The sequence below is a fragment of the Lipophrys pholis genome, assembly GCF_963383615.2.
Source record: "Lipophrys pholis genome assembly, chromosome: 7".
Lineage (NCBI taxonomy): Eukaryota > Metazoa > Chordata > Actinopteri > Blenniiformes > Blenniidae > Lipophrys > Lipophrys pholis.
In genome coordinates, this window is record NC_137638.1 from 30,110,627 (window position 1) to 30,129,541 (window position 18,915).

Sequence of the window (18,915 nt, forward strand, 5' to 3'; positions counted from 1 at the left end):
ACTATGACTCCTGATGGAGATGCACCCAGCTGTGCACAATGAGTGACAGTTTTAGCTCTCAGATCGGACTGACAACAATTCTGTCTCCTCAAAGTTAAGACATTTTCAAAAGACTGACGATAATCACACACACGTCAAGCTGTTTGCTGTTTTTGCAAATCATTGTTGTGGCATGCAGTCTGAATGGAGGCTTGATATCATCCATGAATCGCCATGTACATCCCAGGAAAATAATTTTCCTCACTTTTCTGGATCATCAAGTGTTGTATGTGGTGCTTCACAGCAGCTCCTCGGATTCATTCCAGGTAATTTTGCACGTTCTTCCTGTGCCAGCATTCATTTCTTTGGGTAAATAATACCATAGTTTAACAGAGTGACTAGAAATTACACCGAGGTGTGATTGTTTTTAAACTGGAGATCTGTCCGGGTCGTACCTGGGGATGTCCTGATCACATCTGCAGGATGTGATCATAGAGTTTTTTTAATGGATTTGCAATCTCAATAATTACATCTCCTGTAAATTGGACACCTTCTGCAATCTGCTGTAAACATCCACATAACAACGCACCATAGCAACATCAGCACCGCAGCAGCTAAAATGTGATCGTGTGGAAATATCTCAAAGGAGAAAGTGAAATCTGTCTAAATGCCACTTGCATTATCTACAAAACCAGGAATTCAAGATTCAATGCAACTGTTTTGATATGACAACTAAAAAGTGAACATGCATCAGGGTTTTTGGTCTGAGTGCAGTGTGGCCGTGCCAAAGCCATCAAATGCTCCATGTATCCCAGAGGTTTGAGCTGAGAAGGCTCCTGTAGTCCCATGAGTAGCAGGAGTTCCGTACACACCAGTCTCACAGAGCTGGAAAAGAGGACATCTAAAAGTGACCAAACGTGACAAAGAAGATGAATCAGTATTATTGAAATAAAACTAGGGATGCATCGGCACCGATACCAGTATTGGGTATCGGGTCCAACACTGCATGGAATATTCGGACTCAAAAAAATCAGCAACATGGTACAAAAGAGAGGACGAGAGATGGCTGCCGCTTGAAATTCTTAAATATTAATGAGAAGGACACAAATAAGACAGACGGTAAATTAACTTCTGCCAAAAAATGGAGAGGAGGCAAAAGCAACTTGACAACCAGAAACATTCGGACCAGCACTCAGCCCGAAGCCGCTCATTAGTTTAGCTGCTCAACAAGTAACTTCAAGTAGTGCTACATGCTACATGCTACATGCTACATGCTAAAGAGTTTTGGGGCGTACACCCTAGCAATGCTACATGCGACACATGATTGAAGAATGACTGACATACCCAGTAACAGCGATCTGGAGTGTGTGGTAGCACACAGCAAGATTGGTACTTCAGTCTACTGCATATGGTTTGTGTACGAGTATGAATTAGACTTAATGGTATTTAATGTCCCCCCCAATATTGGAGACTTTGTTCCCCCCCAATAATCATACGGTGGAGAAAAATATTTGACATTGAAATTTTTAACTCGCGTTCTTTTATTTTGACAGTGCAGCACAGGACTTCTTAAGAAAACGGTCTGTAGAGAACGCTGCAAGGTATATGGCTCATTTATTACGTCACGTTGTTCGTTTCCATTCATATTTAGGAACAAAATGGGAAGAATGAAGTCTTAATCCTGGGATGTCATTAGTTATTTATTTAACTGCTAACTTTGTCAGTGTTCCTGAGGATAGGATCATCAACACTGGACTAAATAGTTTGTCATCTTACTTCAGTACAACGCCACAGAAGAAAAGACTGAAACTGCAACAAGAGCTGTTGTTTTTTTTAAGAATAATGTCAGTGTGAGTACACAAGAAGAACACCCAATCTCTCCAACAATTTATCAACATGTATGACTTTACATTAGATATTATGTGTAAAATGTCTCATCAGGAGAATGATAGAACTTAGAGCAGTGAAGCAGGTGGAGAGACTGAGGAAGCTCAGTTCAGCTCATAAATTGATGAGTGAAATGTGGATTAGCTCCTAATACTTTTGAAACATAAACTATTTTATGATGAGATGAACTGTAATCCATCCAGGGAAGAGACAGGAGAGGAGGTGGAGCTTCGGGGTGAGGTAAGGTTTAAAAACCATATATTGATCATAATAGATCCAGAAAAAAGAACAGGTGAGGACTGATGTCAAGTTGATTTGTATTTAAAGATACATTTTCAATAATTATTTCATTATTTCATAGTACTATAAAGGTTTAGGTTAGTGTTTGATTAGCTGATCAGCAGCTATACCCCACCCGTGATGTCATCCAGGGGTTAAGGTAAAGTCAATAGATAAGGAGACAGGAGGGACGTACCCGAGTGTCAGTGAGGCACTAAGCTTGTCTATTAGATGTGAAAAGTATCACTTTGATTTAGTTTTGATGGCCAGACTTTTGCACTGAACCACGTGTTATTGGAAAAGTACAAATCTTGTTTATTTATTAGACTTTATTTTCATTGTCCAAATTTGCTGTATTGAGTTTCAAACTGAGTCTATTATACTATCTAATGTTTTACTTAAGATTTTAGTAAAAGGCATAACATTAAGAAGTATAATTATATAATGTTAAAACTTATCATTTTTGTATTTTAATCATCTGACATTCAAAAGTGAATAACTTTTCTCACATTATTCGTCTTGTTTCGTCAGAAAGTTGTTACTGAAAGAAGCAGTTCAATTGCCAGACAACCAGTAAATGTTTTTTTACCACAATAAAATGGATTTTCACCAAAATAAACATATTAAAACGTGTGTGTTACTAAATTTGTCTTTGTTCTCCTGAAATATTTAGCTTGTTAGTCAGTGTACAGTCTTGTGATGACAGAATCATTTTAAGTCTCCAAACATTTTGTTGTGGAGAAAGAGAAGAAGCAGTTGTTCTGAGTGGTTTGCAATGTAGTTAATTTTTTACATTTCTGCTTAAACTATTTACGGATATGTCAGGTTTCCAACGGTGTCCCCCCCCCCCCACACACACACACAATTTTAAACTCATTCCTACGCCCTTGAGTACATGTATCAGTACTCGGTATCAGCAACTACCTAAAATTACTCTTATTTGTATTTTCTGTAAAAAATAAAAATAAAAAAAGCTGCATCACTGAATTCCCCCCAAAAACCCAAATCTAAATAACGATCATTTCATGTAAAAGAAAATGAAACTGCCAGAGATCACTTCAAACCCTTGAGCATTGAAAAAGAGTTTGCAAATGAGGATTCAGTGATTTAAACCTGACATCTCTGACATGAAGTCTCTACTCTTCTCTTTTCTTTCATCCAGTCAGTATTTAAAGAGTTGTCTGAAGCCTTATGAAGAAAAGTTAAGAGTGTGTTTGAAAAAGATCCGTTCTTTTCAGATGAGAGAAATGAGATCAGAGCAGCGGTGAAGTGAGGTGGTGAAAATCTTCTGGTTTGGGGTGTTTCACCGCCTCAGACACCGAAGAGGCACAGTCACTGACTCTGGTCTGAATTCTGCATCATTTTAGTAAAAGCTGAAGTTGAAACACAAGTGGATATTTAAAGATGGTCCAAAACATCTCAAAAACGGTGTAATTCATCAAACAGATAATAATATAGAATCTACAGCAGATTACTTGAAGGAGACCAGGGCATCTGGCTTCACATGTAAACATGTTGCCTTCAAAGTTTAGAAACCAACAGACTGATGATGAAAATCTCAGCTTTTACAATGAATGGAGAGATAAACATAGACCAGGAAATCCCATGTTTGATCTGTTCTGATGACTGCTGTTGGTTCACCATGTGGAGACAATTCAACACAACAGACACCAGGTTTGCATGCTTGCCAGTAGAAAGTGAAAACATTCAATCAAAGCTGCCAGTAAAGCAGTGCTATCTCCTTTGGAAGCTGAGCTCCTCAACAGAAAACAACCACATCTGTCCTTGTGCCATGATAACTCACTGAAAACAAAAAGATTGAAACAGTGGAGAAACTGAAACCAGCTGCTGTTGATGGAAGGAAGAAACGGTGATGTTTTCAACTACGTTAAGTCCTCTGGAGGATACAACAGTTGGAAGATTGGTGAATGTCTTAAAGATGAATCCACAAAGTTAACTTCTCTACTCACAGGCAAAGAGGGTTCAGGGTTAGGGTAGGGTTAGGCCTGTCACCATAACAAATTTAGCTGGATGATAAATTGTCCCAGAAATTATTGCGATAAACGATAATATCGTCGTTTTGATACCATTTTTCCACTAATATATTAATAATGGTATAATAATGCAAGTATACCCTTTTAAAGATAAATACACTTTTATTTCTTAAGAATATTTAAAATTGGAATTGTGTTATGAAAAAAGACATTGTAAATATCCAAAATAAAGAATCAACACAACCTCATCTCTCCCTCTCCTCCTCACGGGCTCTCGTGCTGCACTCAGGTGTGCCAGGTGCCCCCCCCCCCCCCCAAACACACACACACACACACACACACACACACACACACACACACACACACACACACACACACACACACACACACACACACACACACACACACAAGAGTGATTGACAGGCAGTGTTGGGAAAGTTCAGTTTCTACATGAACCAGTTCAAAGTTCAGTTAACAAATTTTAATATGAACTAGTTCAGTTCATAGTTCTAAATTCAGAGTTCCAAAAATGAACTAGTTCATAATTCTTTTTTCTCAATAAGTTGCTGCGAGCTTTGGAGTTACATGATGCACCTGAACGCATCACCCAGTATCAGCAGCATGAAGCTTGTTAACCCTTAAAAAGCCGAGTTGTCCGCCGCAGGGTTCAAAGCATGTAAAAAAAAAAAAAAAGAAGTAGCGGCTTGTCGACATGAAAAGTACAGTAACCATACGAAGATGAAGTATTAATGGTGGAGATGGAGTCTGAGGGAGTGCTGCTGTCTTCTACTTGTTTTTGTCGTGATGCTTTGCATCTTGATGACTCATGCGGCGGTGCGACTCTGGTGGCTGCTGTTGCCAGATTGGCTGTTTTCCACCTACATGTTAAGACCTGTTTACGGTGAGCCTTATCCGGGTTTTCCACTGGAAGGCTCAGAAATCTGGCAACTCTCTAAAACAACATTAAACTGTGAGAGCCGTTCACTAACACCAGAATGAGCACCGCTCACAGTGACGTCTTTGGTAAATGAAAAATTATCCAGCCTGGCAAACTTATCGAGCTATACCTGACTAGACCCTAACAAGGGTTAGGGTATAGTCAGGGTAAGGTTGGGTGAGACGGTTGGGTTAGGTTTTAGGGTTTAGAGTAGGGTTTTTAGTTCGGGTCGGGGTAGGGGTGACGGTAGACTTAGGCTTAGGGTAGGGTTAGGTGTTTTTGATAGGGTTAGGGTAAGTTTAGGGGTGATGGTGGGTTATTGGTTAGGGTAGGTTGGGGTGAGGTTAACATTAGTGGTGATGGTAGGGTTAGGGTTAGGCTAGGATTGGGCATGACTTTAGGGTTAGGGTTGGGTTAGAGGTTACAGTAGGGTTGGGGCTGACAGAAAGGTTAGGGTTAAGGTAGGTTTAGGGTTAAGGTAGGGTTAGGGCTGACAGTAAGGTTAGGGTTAAGGTAGGGTTAGGGCTGACAGTGGGGTTGGTGTTGAAGGTTTGGGTCGGTTTAGGAGTAAGGTGAAAAGTGTAAAGTGAAATCAATGTTGTGAATCTGAAAATAAGACGGCGTGTCGTGTTTAGTGTACACAGGGAAAGAAGCCAAAAGTAAAATAAAAGAGATCTGAACTTCTCACATCTCCTAATTTTGTGCTTCATTCTATATATCAAGACATAATCTGTACCTAATATCTGGAATAGAAGGCCAAACTCAAGAACTCTCTCCCATCGTTTCTGCGCATGACTCCAGGCTGTGTAGTGGTTACCACGAGCAAGACCATCCAAGCCTTGAGTTCTGCAGATCGTCCAGTTTACCTCCCACAGCCCCAAAACATGCTGTGGACGTGAATCTGTGACTGTAAATTGCCTTTAGGGGAAGTTGTCTATCTCTCCTCGAGGATCGCAGACCAGTCCATCCACTGGAGGCTGGGATTGGCTCCAGCGGCTCTAAATTAGATGAAGTGGAATAGATTGGTTGAGTTTAGAACATCTGGAGACAGAAGTCAACATATGATCATGAACTTTAGGCATAGATGTAAGCCCTGATTCATTTTCACATCAATCTATTAACTAAGAAAATTGACAGATTAATTTGTGCTACTGTGAGCATTGGACAGTGCACAGAAACACTGCAGCATCAACAACACCGATATCACACTGTCACCTTTCCCAGAACATCATGTTCAGTTTAGAAAACTGAGCATCACATTCTGAACAGTTAAACAGATTATAATCTGGTTCTCTGCTGCAGTGATTCCCTTCAGGTTGACGTAGTTGAAAGCCTGACTGGTTCTGTAGAAAGTCTCCTCCTCTGAGTCTGGTTCTGTAGAAAGTCTCTTGCTCTGAGTCTGGTTCTGTAGAAAGTCTCTGTCTCTGAGTCTGGTTCTGCAGGAAGTCCCTCCCTCTGAGTCTGGTTCTGTGGAAAGATATTTGTTAACATCCATGAAGCTGACTGTGTATTTAACTTTGCCTGAACTACTTTTATTCCACTGATTTATGAATTTTCTCTTATTCAAAGTCTGTCATCATTATACACAGCAAGATATTGACCCTTTCAAATCAGGACTCCATCTGTCTGACGCCGGCTGTAAACAGCAGAAACAGGAAGTCCCTGTGCACGTGTCAGATCTGAAGTCTGCGCACACATGACTCACAGCCCTGTTCTTTAGAAATCTACACATCAGGATCTGGGAGTCAGACATTTTGTGCCTTCAAAAGACACGTTTGGCAGAGGCATCTGGCTGGCTGTTAGATAACTGTCTGAGTGCCGCTCCGGCAAAAATTCTTTGAAAATTAGAGGATGAGAGACATTAAAGTGCAGCGATGATCCGCCTCCGGTGAGGACAGCACACGTGTGACAGCAGCTAACCTTTATCTAGCGATAACACACAAAAGAAGAAGAGCACTGGAAATCTGACGACTCAAGATTGTTTTTAATATGAACACATGAATGTGTTGGTAAATGAAGCTAATTTGCGTCTCATCAACACCTCTCAGGCGTGGTCAAGCTGTGAACCTGCAAAGCTGCTCTTGTCTTGGATTTCATGGGTTGACTGATACTGTATTGTTCTTCTTCCAATCTCATTACAAATATTTGTGAAACCAAGAAGAAGAATGTGTGATTAATTTCAAGTTATGAAATAGTAACTAACTTCTCCCCTTAAACTGTGGGAGGCTCAATGTGTCACATGGAGAAGAAGAAGATGATGGTGGTACCAAAAAGACAATATAAATGAGTAGAGATGCAGCGATACCAATACTACTATCGGGTCCAATACTACTCTTACTCAGAAAAGCTCCCCGATACATCTCGGCGAGTATTACAAGACGTCATGTGTCAGCAACTTCAGCATCAGGCATGCAAGAGAGTACAAGCAATGTCTGTGGGTTAGAGATTCTTCATGACAGAAGTAAGACAGAGTGTAAAGTATGTTCTGCCAAAGGTCAAGAGGAGGAGAAAGATAGTTGGTACAACATCAGCGACTTGATCACCAGAGACATTTGGACCAGCAGAGTGAGAACGATGTCACTCATTAATTTAATGGCTGAGTAGATCCAGTAGCGCCGTGCTACATGCTACATGCTAAAGAGTTTCTGGCTCACACACCAACAATGCTACTTGCTAACCATGATTAAAGTACGACTGATACACTCATCAGCATCGAGCTCGGTCCCTCAGTCTACATAGACGCGACGCACTGTGCTACACGCACTGTGCTACACGTACTGTAGACGCCGGGGCGTACTCGAGGTGAACGTAGCATCGACACAGAGGCTGAGCGGAGGTGGTTTGCATATCGTTTGCATGTGGAGTATGAATTCGGCTTTATGGCATTTAATAAGCACTCGTATTGATACTCGGTATCAGCAGGTAGCTAAAAATCGTCTTTTGAAAAAAGCGGTATCAGTGCCTCCCTATAAATGAGCAACTGTGATCTTCACTCTGAGAGGATGTACTAAAGAAAAGAGGGGATACAACATCTCATGATTTCCCTTCATTCACCTTCTGACAGTCGCTCACTCCAGTAGTTAACGAGCAACGTCACACGGCGAATACAGCTTTCCACGAATAAACCAAACGCTGTCAATGTTGCCATGGAGACGGAGCCCCAGCACAAACCTGTTAAAACCCGCCAGGTAAACGGGACGACTGGCGAGCGGCAAAGAGGACACAATGTTTCCGTCTGGGAAGAAAAAAAAGGCGGGGAGGAGAATAGGAGGGTACTGCAGAGCTGCTGCTGGGAAGTTGATCTGAGTTCTGTCGAAGGCAACACAATACAACAAGAGCCGAGTGTTTTTTGTGCCTCATCCTTATTCAGCCTCTGGGGATCCAGACTGACAGCCCAGCGCCTGTCATTCACAGGCAGACTCAGCTGCATCCTATTGTCATGCAGATGACAGTCTGAGCCTCAACCACAGCAGCACAACTGCGTTTATTCCTCTAAATGAGGGGATGAAGCATTTTCTAGGGTAGCTTGATCATTTATGGTCATCATCTCAGGAAAAGTTGCATCTTTTTGCATGTGTGTTTTTAGCCACAACACTGGTATCAGATAGTAAATCCATCACTTGGATTTTGACTGAAATATCTCGACAGCTTCTGGTTAAAGTAACATTCAAAAAACACTTGTTTTGCCATGAGGATCAGTCATAGTGATTACATGTCACTACAATATGGTAGCTCCTTCCTCCTCCTCCAGTTTCACCATGACAGTGACATGTATTTTTTTACTACTAGAGCAGGTCAGGTCATCCAATACAAAGTCTGGTGATTTGATCATCTTAGATAAGCACCATCTAAATGTCCTTTAGACAAGACACTGAAACAAAGCACCATTAATATGACTCTGTGTGCGTGCGTGCGTGCGTGCGTGTGCGTGAATGAGTGAATGTGGCTGATTACATAAAGCATGTGGAGACTGTTGTCTGATATCTGATATAAATCTGATATATAAGTCTAATATTTACCATCTATGGGGATGAATTGTAATGTTGTCTGAAGGACCTTTGAGTACAATCAAGTCAGTATTGAGGTTGTAACTAAGGCCCGTTTACCTGACAACATTTCCAGTGAAACCGCATAGTTTTTGCATTTACGTTTTAGAAAAGTTTTCCAACTTTCACCTGCAAAACAACCAAGTTCCAGGAGAGTAAGAACTGGGAGTCATGACACTCTGGAGGAAAACATCGTTGTTATTGTCCATCTACTAAGCATGTGCAGAACAACTGTTTACTTCGACTGTGTTAAACGCGTAAACCCCGGCTAGCTCAGTTAGTAGAGCATGCCACTCACAATCTCAGGGTAGAGGGTTGGTGTCCCACACTAGGCGGCACCTTTCTGTGGACTCTCCACCTGCAGGAAGGTTCTTAATCGGTGCAATGTGGTCTGGGTGACAGTTCTCAGACTGACATCCGGAAACGGATAAGCGGAGGAAAATGGATGGATGTGTTAAACACTCCCTGAAGCTGCCACAATATACCAGGACTGATGAGATTGAAGAACTGAAATTTAGAAAATTGAACAGTGTTCAGTACCAGCTGAAGCTGCTGTCTTACATGACATGTAGCACACTTTAGTCTGTGATGATTCCTGTCTAGTCTCTATACTACTGCAGCCTCTCGGGTGTTTGCTCATGTCTACGATCAAGCAAAGAAACTCAGCATATTTAGACATGTAACCCCTTCATTTCTACTCCTAATACTTGTAAAAATATTATTAACAGTTCAGAAAAGCACAGCTTGAACAAGGTAACGAGTGGATGTTATGGTGTTTGCTGAAAATGAAGTATTTCATTAATAAAAATAAATGCAGGCTATCAACGTCACAACGATATTTAAATTAATTATTTATTGAGGTAGAAAACTCCCACACATTTGAACACAAACAACAAAAGTCAAAATGAGCATCACACTGTTCGATGAAGAGAGTGAGGATGGAAAGCTTCAATGCAAAAACACACGTAGGACAGTGGATATACAAGTCATTATTTATACAAACAAGTTTTAGTTTTTCCCCAAACTACTCAAACTGTACATAAGTAACAATCTGTATTTCTTTCATAAGATGTTAACTCACTGGTTTTGCCTCAGTAAACAGCTGAAAGTAGATAAAACAAGGTAATATGGACAGAACTGCTGTGCAGATTTATAGGTTCTGTCAAGATCCTATAAGTGTCTTGTCTCAAGGGAGAACCTGGACATTTGCATGGGCAGATGAAATTGGATTGTTATTACAGTGACTATCAAAATAAAACTGCCAAGTCCCAGGAGAATCTGGACTGGGACTCATGACACTGCTGTTATTGACCATCTACTCATGCATGTGCAGAAGAACTATTTACTATGGCGGTGGTACACAGTAAAAAGACTGCATGGTGCCACTGTGACTTAGGGCCTGGTAACATGGCAACGATTTCAAGTGAAAATGCAAAATGTTTATGGTCTCCGTTTAGACAAGTGCTCAGAACGACTGAAAACGCAACTTTTTGAAAACGGCTCCCAAGATGAAACTTTTCAAAAATGCTCAGTCTCCTCAGTGGAGATGGCGGAAACGCTGTTACTGGTCCTGCGCACCAGGGACGTAGTTATTCTGCACATGCTCAGTAGAGACAATCAGAACAATGTTTTCCTCCGTCATGTTATGACTCCCAGTCCATATTTTCCTGGACTTGGTAGTTTTATTTTGACAGTCACCGTAATAACAATCCAACTTGGTCGCCTGTCCACTCGAATGTGGGCGTTCTCCCATTGTTGATGTTTATAGTGTCTCGTTCTCTGCTGCGTTTGTGGTTTCATTACAAAATCAACAGACAGCTGCCACTCATGGCCCAGCATGCTTGCTACATCATTTTCAGTGTTTCTGCCATTTTCATGTAAACAGACGTCATTTTCTAAACATCGCCATGTAAACATCACACCTTTCTGAAATGAAAAGGCAAAAACAACATTTTCACTTGAAATATTGTGTAAATATTGTCTCTTTCTGTCCCCAAACCCCAACCGAAACAGCAGAGAGCCGTCACCTCTGACCCTATAGAAAATCTCCTCCCCTTAGCCTAGTTCTGCAGAAAATCTCTCCTTAGCCTGGTTCTGCAGAAAATCTCTCCTTAGCCTGGTTCTGTAGAAAATCTCCCCTTAGCCTGGTTCTGCAGGTTTCTTCCTGTTAAAAGGGAGTTTTTCCCTTTCCAGTTTTTCCTTTCCACCAGAAAAACCCCAACAATCTGGAAATGTTTGTTTTTCTCTGTAAAAGTGCCTTGACATTACTAGAATAGAATAGAATAGAATAGAATAGAATAGAATCGATCGTCATGATTACCCACAATTATGTCTTTCTTTTTCATCCAGGGTGTGATGGTTTGCTGTTGGCTGCATAATTAACTGTGATTAACTTCTGCAATCTCAAACCAGGAACAGGCTCAGTTGGATCTCAAATTGACACGTAGCGTCGTTACAGAGGCTGTCTTTTGAGTATGGAGTACAAATTAGGCTTTATGGCATTTAATAGGTACTTGGTATTGGCAAGTAACTAAAGGTTGATACTCGTACTCATACTCATCCTTTAATGAAGTATTATCAGTACATTCCTACTGCAAAGCAGGCCCACAGTGTTCTGTAGCTCTGACAAGACCTGGAGACCAGAGCTGTCCCGACATGCGGAGTCAACAAACATTAAGTGTAGTAAAGTGCAAAATAGGCTAAAGAGACCTTAACTTAACTCGTCTCTAATGACCAACAAGAGAAGCCATTAATGACGGGGATGGCCTTCAGGGAGGTGAAGCTGGCTCTAACAGAGGCAGTCCCGGTGGGCGTTACATCGACTTAGGCTGATGCTCTGAACAATGGAAACTTCGACTTCACCTGCTCATAAAGGGCCACCTGGAATTACCAGTAGGTGTAATGAAGACCGAAACAGAACCAAAGTGCCTGTCACACTGGACTACAAGCCAAAGTTAGCTGCACTGGTTGTGAATTTTTTGGCCACATGGAGGACCATCCTGTCTGTCATCTGGGACTGAGTCATGATCCATCCTGGTCGAGCTCACAGTGACTTGAGCTGTATCTCCCACCAGACCTGGGTTCCTCAGCTCCATGCTTCAGCTGACATAACAATTAAGGGAAATAAAGTGGAGATTAGCCTGAAGCTGTGGATAAACAGCAAAGCTGCCTGTGCTTGAATTAAGATGTTTTATCAGAAGACTGATGGTCCTGGTGGACAGCAGTCACAGTGCAGGTTTCAGTGACTTGAGCTGTCGCTCTGAGCCACTGAGGCCTCGGATTTAACTGCATCCTGAGGTGACATGATAATTTACAGAAATGAACAGAGTGGGATTGAAGTTACAGATTGAACCGCAGGCAGCCCTGAATGATGTGGCTACAGAGCTGAACCATGAAGGCTACAAGATTATCCAATCTGTTCCTCAGTGACGCGGCAATGCAGAGCAAACATGTTGCATTTCTTGATTTTTCCTCACCTATTTTTCTGATGGTTGATGTTTGTCAGCCTTTTTCTGAGCGTCGTCTCCATAGCTTTATTTGACTCTAAAGGATGTTTTATTATTTCCATGAAGATACTAGAGTTGTCATTGATGTCGGTCAATATTGTCAAAATGTCACGTTTGGCCTGAAAGCATCAATGATTCAGTCGTGATAAATGCTTCATCTAATTTCTGAACTTACTGAAGCGCGTCAGTTTTAGTCACATGTACTGAATGAACCGATGAAAAATGCTTGTGTTTCATGTCACAAACCTTTAACTTCCTGTCCCAAAATAAATCAATTGAAGTATAAAGTAGGTCAGTCGTGAACTCTTTAAAACATGCCTGGACTCTGTAAGGTAGGAAGACACTCTTCGGGACACACCAGCCATCAAAATATGACCTTTTCATAACACACCTGGAACCTTTACAACTTTAAACACCTGGACATTGGCTTTCGTTGTGTTTTGGGCGTCCATTTTCCCTGACAATGGTGTTCAGAGCCACTGACAGAGCAACATTTTGGAAACAGCTCCCCAGTTGGAACTTTTCGGAAACACTCGGGCTCCATCGCCATGTAAACAGGCCAAAACAAAACTTTCTGGAAATGCTCCAGGACCTTAACTGTGTAAAGAGAAGAAGCACTGCGACTGCACATGCACACCACAGCTGTGGTAAATAGTTGTTCTGCACATGCTCAGTAGATGGACAATAACAATGATTGCCTCCAGAGTGCCGTGACTCCCAGTCCATCTTCTCCTGGGACTTGGTAGTTTTATAGTTGACAGTCACTGGAATAGCAATCCAACTTCATCGTCCATGTGAATGTCTGTGTTCTCCCATTGGTAATGCTTATAACGTGTTGTTGTCAGCACGCATGTGCGTGAGGTTTCATTACAAAAACAACAGGCAGCAAACAACTAACAGCACCAACTCCTGGCGTGGCACGCTAACTACATTGTTTTCAGTGTTTCTGCCCTTGCTGTGGAACAGGACAACGCTTTCAGAACTTTGCCATGGAAACATGAACCTTTCCTGAAAAGTTTTCACTTGAAATGCTGTCGAGTAAATGAGGCCTGAGTTCCTTAAAAGTCAGACACTGACTCTTCAAATAAGACCCAGATTCTTAAAACTAGATCCTATTCATTAAATTCTGTCTGAAAATGTCTAAAAATCTGAGACTTTGTTCTTAACTTGATGTCTTTTGAACTGCACCTGAACTTTTTGATCCACACTCTTTAAACTAAACCCAATCGCTTCTCCGTTCACTTGGAATAATCATCATTTTCTAAATAATTTGACCGAGACTAGGAAGTACACCAGTTACCATCCAACCATATTCTGTACCACATTATCCGGTTCAGAGTTGCCCAACACTCTCCAAACAAATATATTTTCTGTGGTTTTAGTCTACAAGTGTAATACAGTATTTGTACTACAAAATATCTGAAGGACATGTTAAAGAGTTCATCATGATCGTGGCCATTAGGAGTAAGTAAGACGTGAATTCCACCACATTAAAGATTTCTTGTTTGAGAAATGACGAGGAATCATATGTTCAAATCACACAAAAGACTCCACCTTTGGATGTTAGATATTTGCATAATATCCACCTCCATTATATGCATTATATGCCTTCCTGTCTCCATGGACATTGAAGTGGACTACAGGGGTCAGAAACAAAAGGTTTTTACTCCATAAGAAAGTTGAATAAGTTGTTCCGTAACGACATTACAAATAAGCAGCTTCGTGGAGTCCAAATCGAGGGCTGATGGGGAATGACTTGGAGACTCCAGGTGACTGTGTGTGCCTGAACGGGAATCCTTCAGATCAACAAATAAACAAAGCAGTCAGAGCAGGCCAGAGCGTCTCCTGTTAGCAGCATCTATCAGCAGCAGGGAGGGTGTCTCCGTTTTGCCTTTTCCTCGTCTAATTCTGCCTACAGGAGGAGAAAAAAAAATCTAAAAACTCGTTCTGGACGTCCTCCATCTGCCTTTTTCAACCTGTGTCCTCTGTTGTCACACACCATACATCTCTCTTCATCCACCTCTCCATCGTCTCCTAAAAACACCCCTCCCTCCCTATGAGAAGAAAAACAGTTTGCTCAGACATCCCTGTGACGCCCTCAGATGACTGGACCTGGAGTGTCTCTGCCATCCAGCCTGTCTGATTTTAAAATCCTGTCATCTCCCTCTGTGAGGATTAACACCCCCCCCCCCCCCCCCCCCCCCCCCCCCCCCCCCCCCCAACACAGTGAGCAAACAAAGACGGTGCACACTCAGAAAAAGAGACAGGAGATTATTATTATTATTATTATTATTATTATTATTGCTGTTGTTGTTGTTGCCATGAATGAATCAAGGAGGACCGGATTGAATATTTCTGAAAGGAGGGAGAGGAGTATGGATGGAGAAGGAGGAAATACTGCTGTCACTCTGTATCCTAACCCTGCACATACAGCATGTTAACGCAATAAAATGATGGAGGCAGTCCTCATCCATACCTAACCTCCCTGCTGGTGCTGATGCTGTGAGGCGTCTTTGTGGCCTGCACACCTGCACCTGACGGCCCGTGCTGGATTCTTTCTGTCCACACGCTGGCAGATGAGGCGGATGGTGACGGTGTTCAGAGACAAAAAGCCTCCTACCTTGTCTCCCCGGTGCTTCTTGGCGGCCGGCGTGTCGTCATGCTGCCGCCTGACAACAATAGCGCCTCCGCCGCTGCTTTTAACTCCACAATCCAGCGCGCTTCTGTTGCTGCAGGCGGGCCCGGTTCCGTTAGTCCCGCTGTTGCTGATGATGATGTTGTTGTTGTTGTTATTGTTGTTGTTGTTGTTGTTGACGTTGACGTTGTTGTCTCCAGCGGTCCGGGAGTCCGGCGCTGCACAGCGGCAGAGTCCGGGGCCGTCGCGGCACAGATGATGCTCGGGAAGGGAGGAGGAGGAGGAGGAGGAGGAGGGGAGGAAGACGGAGGGAGGAGGATGAAGAGGAGGAAGAGGGTGAGGAGGAGAAGCATCACCGGGCTTCTCCTTCCTCGCCCGGCCAGCCGGCGCGTCTCTGTCCCGGTCCCGGTCCCGGTCCCGGTCCCTCTTCCAGCCGCGGATCACGTTCTTTCCTTTCCGCTCCTCCTTGGCTTTAACCGCGGTCACCTCCGGGACGCCGCCGCCGTCCGCGTCCCGGCCGAGGGCGGATATCATCTCCGAACCTCCTCCGCTGCGTCCTTGAGCTTCCCGACGCTGCCGCCGCTGCGCACCGACACCGGGACACGCCTCACCGCCGCCGCGGCGCCGCCGCGCCACGCGACAGCCGCTGCCGCCCGCCTCCCGCTCCCTGAGCTCCGCTTCCGGGCGTTTCTCTTCGGCTCCGACCCTCCTCCGCCTGGTGCCCGGGTCTGGAGCGAGGGCAGGGCCGCGTGTCTGGCTGTCTGCTGAGCCAGAGGCGTTGGAGGAGGAGGAGGAGGAAGAGGAGGAGGAGGAGGAGGAGGAGGAGGAGGAGGAGGAAGGTGATGGCTCCCTGTAGTCAGTCAGTCAGCGGCCCCCCCATTCCCCCGATCTCCTCCTTCCCTTGTCTCCTTTGTTGATCTCCACAATAATCAGCATTCGAGTCGTTGTCAGGGCGCAGTGTGGCACACGAGCGCCGGAGTGCCACAGGGCGCTGGATCAGGCCCACTGCCGCTGTCAGCACAGCACAATGAATGACAGCAGGCAGTGGGGCCTGTCAGACACAAAAACTGGCTCATGCTCATAGAATCTAGGGTATGGAGCCCCGGAGTGGCCATAGAGGAAAAGATAATAAAAACGCGTAGTTGATAATGCGATGGAACGAGATAATTTAATCCGTGGCCAGATTGGAATTCGTTCTCTCACATTATTAACTTGAGGGAACAACTTGTTATCTCTTTCCCTCGTATTATGTTTTTTTCACCATTGTCTCCTCCATCCAATCATATTTGCTGTTCTGGAGCTTTGAGAGGAAATGATACGGAGCACATTAGATATTGGTGTTTTCTAACTAAAGCATGTGAAATACAGACGTGTTAAACTCACCTTGATCCTAAAAGAGAGGATCTTATCCTCAGGTCTCTCCTCTTTACCATAAATAAATGAGCTTTGGGCTTATTTTTCAACATTTCAGCATTACATAGTGAATTTCTGCTCCTTTCTCTTTATTTCTGGACGTGTCTGAATCAAAAGCTTCAACATGGAGGAATGGAGGTGTAGAATGATAGAACGCTGCTCCATTGGCAACCTACCACACACTCTGATTAAAGTTCTCTTTCACATGAAGCCATTAAAAGGCTCATTTTATGTCTAAACAAATCCAAGCTTTCATTTACAGTCGTATGTAGTTTGTTTAGTAGTTCCTGATGAACCAAAAGTCTGGCTTCATTATAAAGAAGTTCTGTGGGTAGAAAATAATAATGGGGCGCTTCATAGTAGAGCGCCCCCTGCAGCCTCATGCAGACCTCAGCCTGTGGTCATAACGCCATACAAGACCTGGAAGTGAAGTTAATTACAAAGAACGGAGAACTGCTTCTAAATTCTATATCTGAATCAGCTGACTATGTGACAGCAGGAGCTCTGCAGCACAGCCGCCGCCGGCTCCTCCATAATTCCCTCAAGTTATACTACAGTATAACTTGAGGGAATTAACTCATGTCCACGGATTAAATTATCTTGTTCCCTCGCATTATTAACTTGATGGAATGATTCATTATCTTGTTCCCGGGCATTTTTTTTCTCTATGAAATTTCTTTAGGTAATCTGGTTATTCTAAAGTCTAAAAACATTCATCCATCCACCCATCTTAAGGCTTAACTGTGCAGGGTCATGGGGTGCTGGAGCCAATGCTAACTAACTCTGAATGAGGGCAGGATGCAGCCCAGACTGGTCGCTGGTCTATCAAAGGGCAAACATACAGCCAAACACACTAACATTCACACTTAGGGACAATTTAGGGTCATCAATAAACCTGGCAGGCATGTTTTTGGACTGAAATAGGAAACTCATGCACACACAGGGAGAACATGCAAAGTCCACACAGAAAAGCCCCGGTCGGTATTTTTACCTGGACCTTCTCGCTGTGAGGTGAAGAGCGCTAACTCTAAATTGGCCATAGATGTAAATATTTGCATTATATCTTCAAGTTTCTGCATTATACAGAAGCAGTCAGCAGCAGGAGGAAAAATGGTGGAATGTCAGGCGAGTGTACCAAGAGCAGCGAGGATGTGAGGACCCATTCAATGCTGTTTGCAGTTTAAATTTTATCTTTTCTTTTTTTTTAAAGAATCCGTTTAAAAAGAGCTCCATTGACTCTCGTTTATGTTTTTGGACTCTGCTCTGGTTTGGGATTTGTGCTCTGGATTACCCGTTTGGACACTTGTGTCTCCTACTGATCTAAATAAACTTCAAATGGATCTTGGTTGTGAGTCTGCTTTCGCACTGCACCCCATGAAAGTGAACTTCAGTAACTTCACTGAAGTAGAAACTTTTGTTCAGGAGTAAAACAGACTCTTCCAAAAGCATTTGCAATGTTAATAGTGATGCCTGTAGCCTCACCCACAGCCCTCACTCCATGTAGCATGTAGCATGTAGCATGTAGCATGTAGCATCCATTGCTGATGGATGACGTCACAATACTTTGTGCAGTGTCAGACCCGATATCGATACTCATATTGACATCAGTGCATCCCTAAATGGGTGCTTCTTCCATTTCGGAAAACATCTTTGCAGATGTGACTGAGAAGTTCTGAATCCATGGCTGAAGCGCTCGGTCCAGGAACAACGGCCACTTTGGCTTCAGCCTTAGATTTTGAGGAACCTCCTGTCGATGGCTCACATAGCCACTCACACTCAAACTCAGTCAATTGATCCAAGTTCATTTTCTCTCTGACTCCTTGCACAAGTTACACATTTTTCAGGGGTTACTCCCAGTGAAATGTGCCACTTTTACTTTTTTTATTTCCAATCCCTTTCTGTGTCTGTGACTTTGACATCTCCCTGTTTATTTACCTTTATTCTGTTCTTGTTGTTTAAACTGTTCAAGCTCTCAGTTTCAGTTTTGCTTGTATTTCTTAACTTGTTGTAAAATGTTTGAAATACATGTTTCTGCAGAGGGGGTGCACAACACAGCAGCTGCTTTAACATAGATAAGTGAGCCATCGCAGTGAGGAAGAAGAAGGGTCAGCTGAAAGTCTATATGACGTTGTTGACACTGTTCCGGAAGCAAAGCAAACAAACACCCGCAGTAGACTGTTCTATGGACCGAGGACATGTGTTGTCTCAAGTCCTGCTGCATTTATTAGAAGGGAAGCAG

At 43.1% G+C, this 18,915-nt stretch overlaps 1 protein-coding gene across 1 annotated transcript in view; it reads right to left on the reverse strand.

Annotated features, from left to right (window-relative positions):
* znf608 (zinc finger protein 608) overlaps positions 1–18,176 on the reverse strand; it is a gene marked incomplete at both ends in the record, with an annotated part of 65,083 nt that extends 46,907 nt beyond the window's left edge. Inside the window, 4 exon segments of the mRNA XM_080467463.1 lie at positions 15,249–15,904; positions 15,907–16,018; positions 16,020–16,113; positions 18,172–18,176. Of these exon segments, the coding sequence (XP_080323589.1) occupies positions 15,249–15,904; positions 15,907–16,018; positions 16,020–16,113; positions 18,172–18,176 (867 nt within the window).
* Between the last annotated feature and the right edge of the window lie 739 nt (positions 18,177–18,915).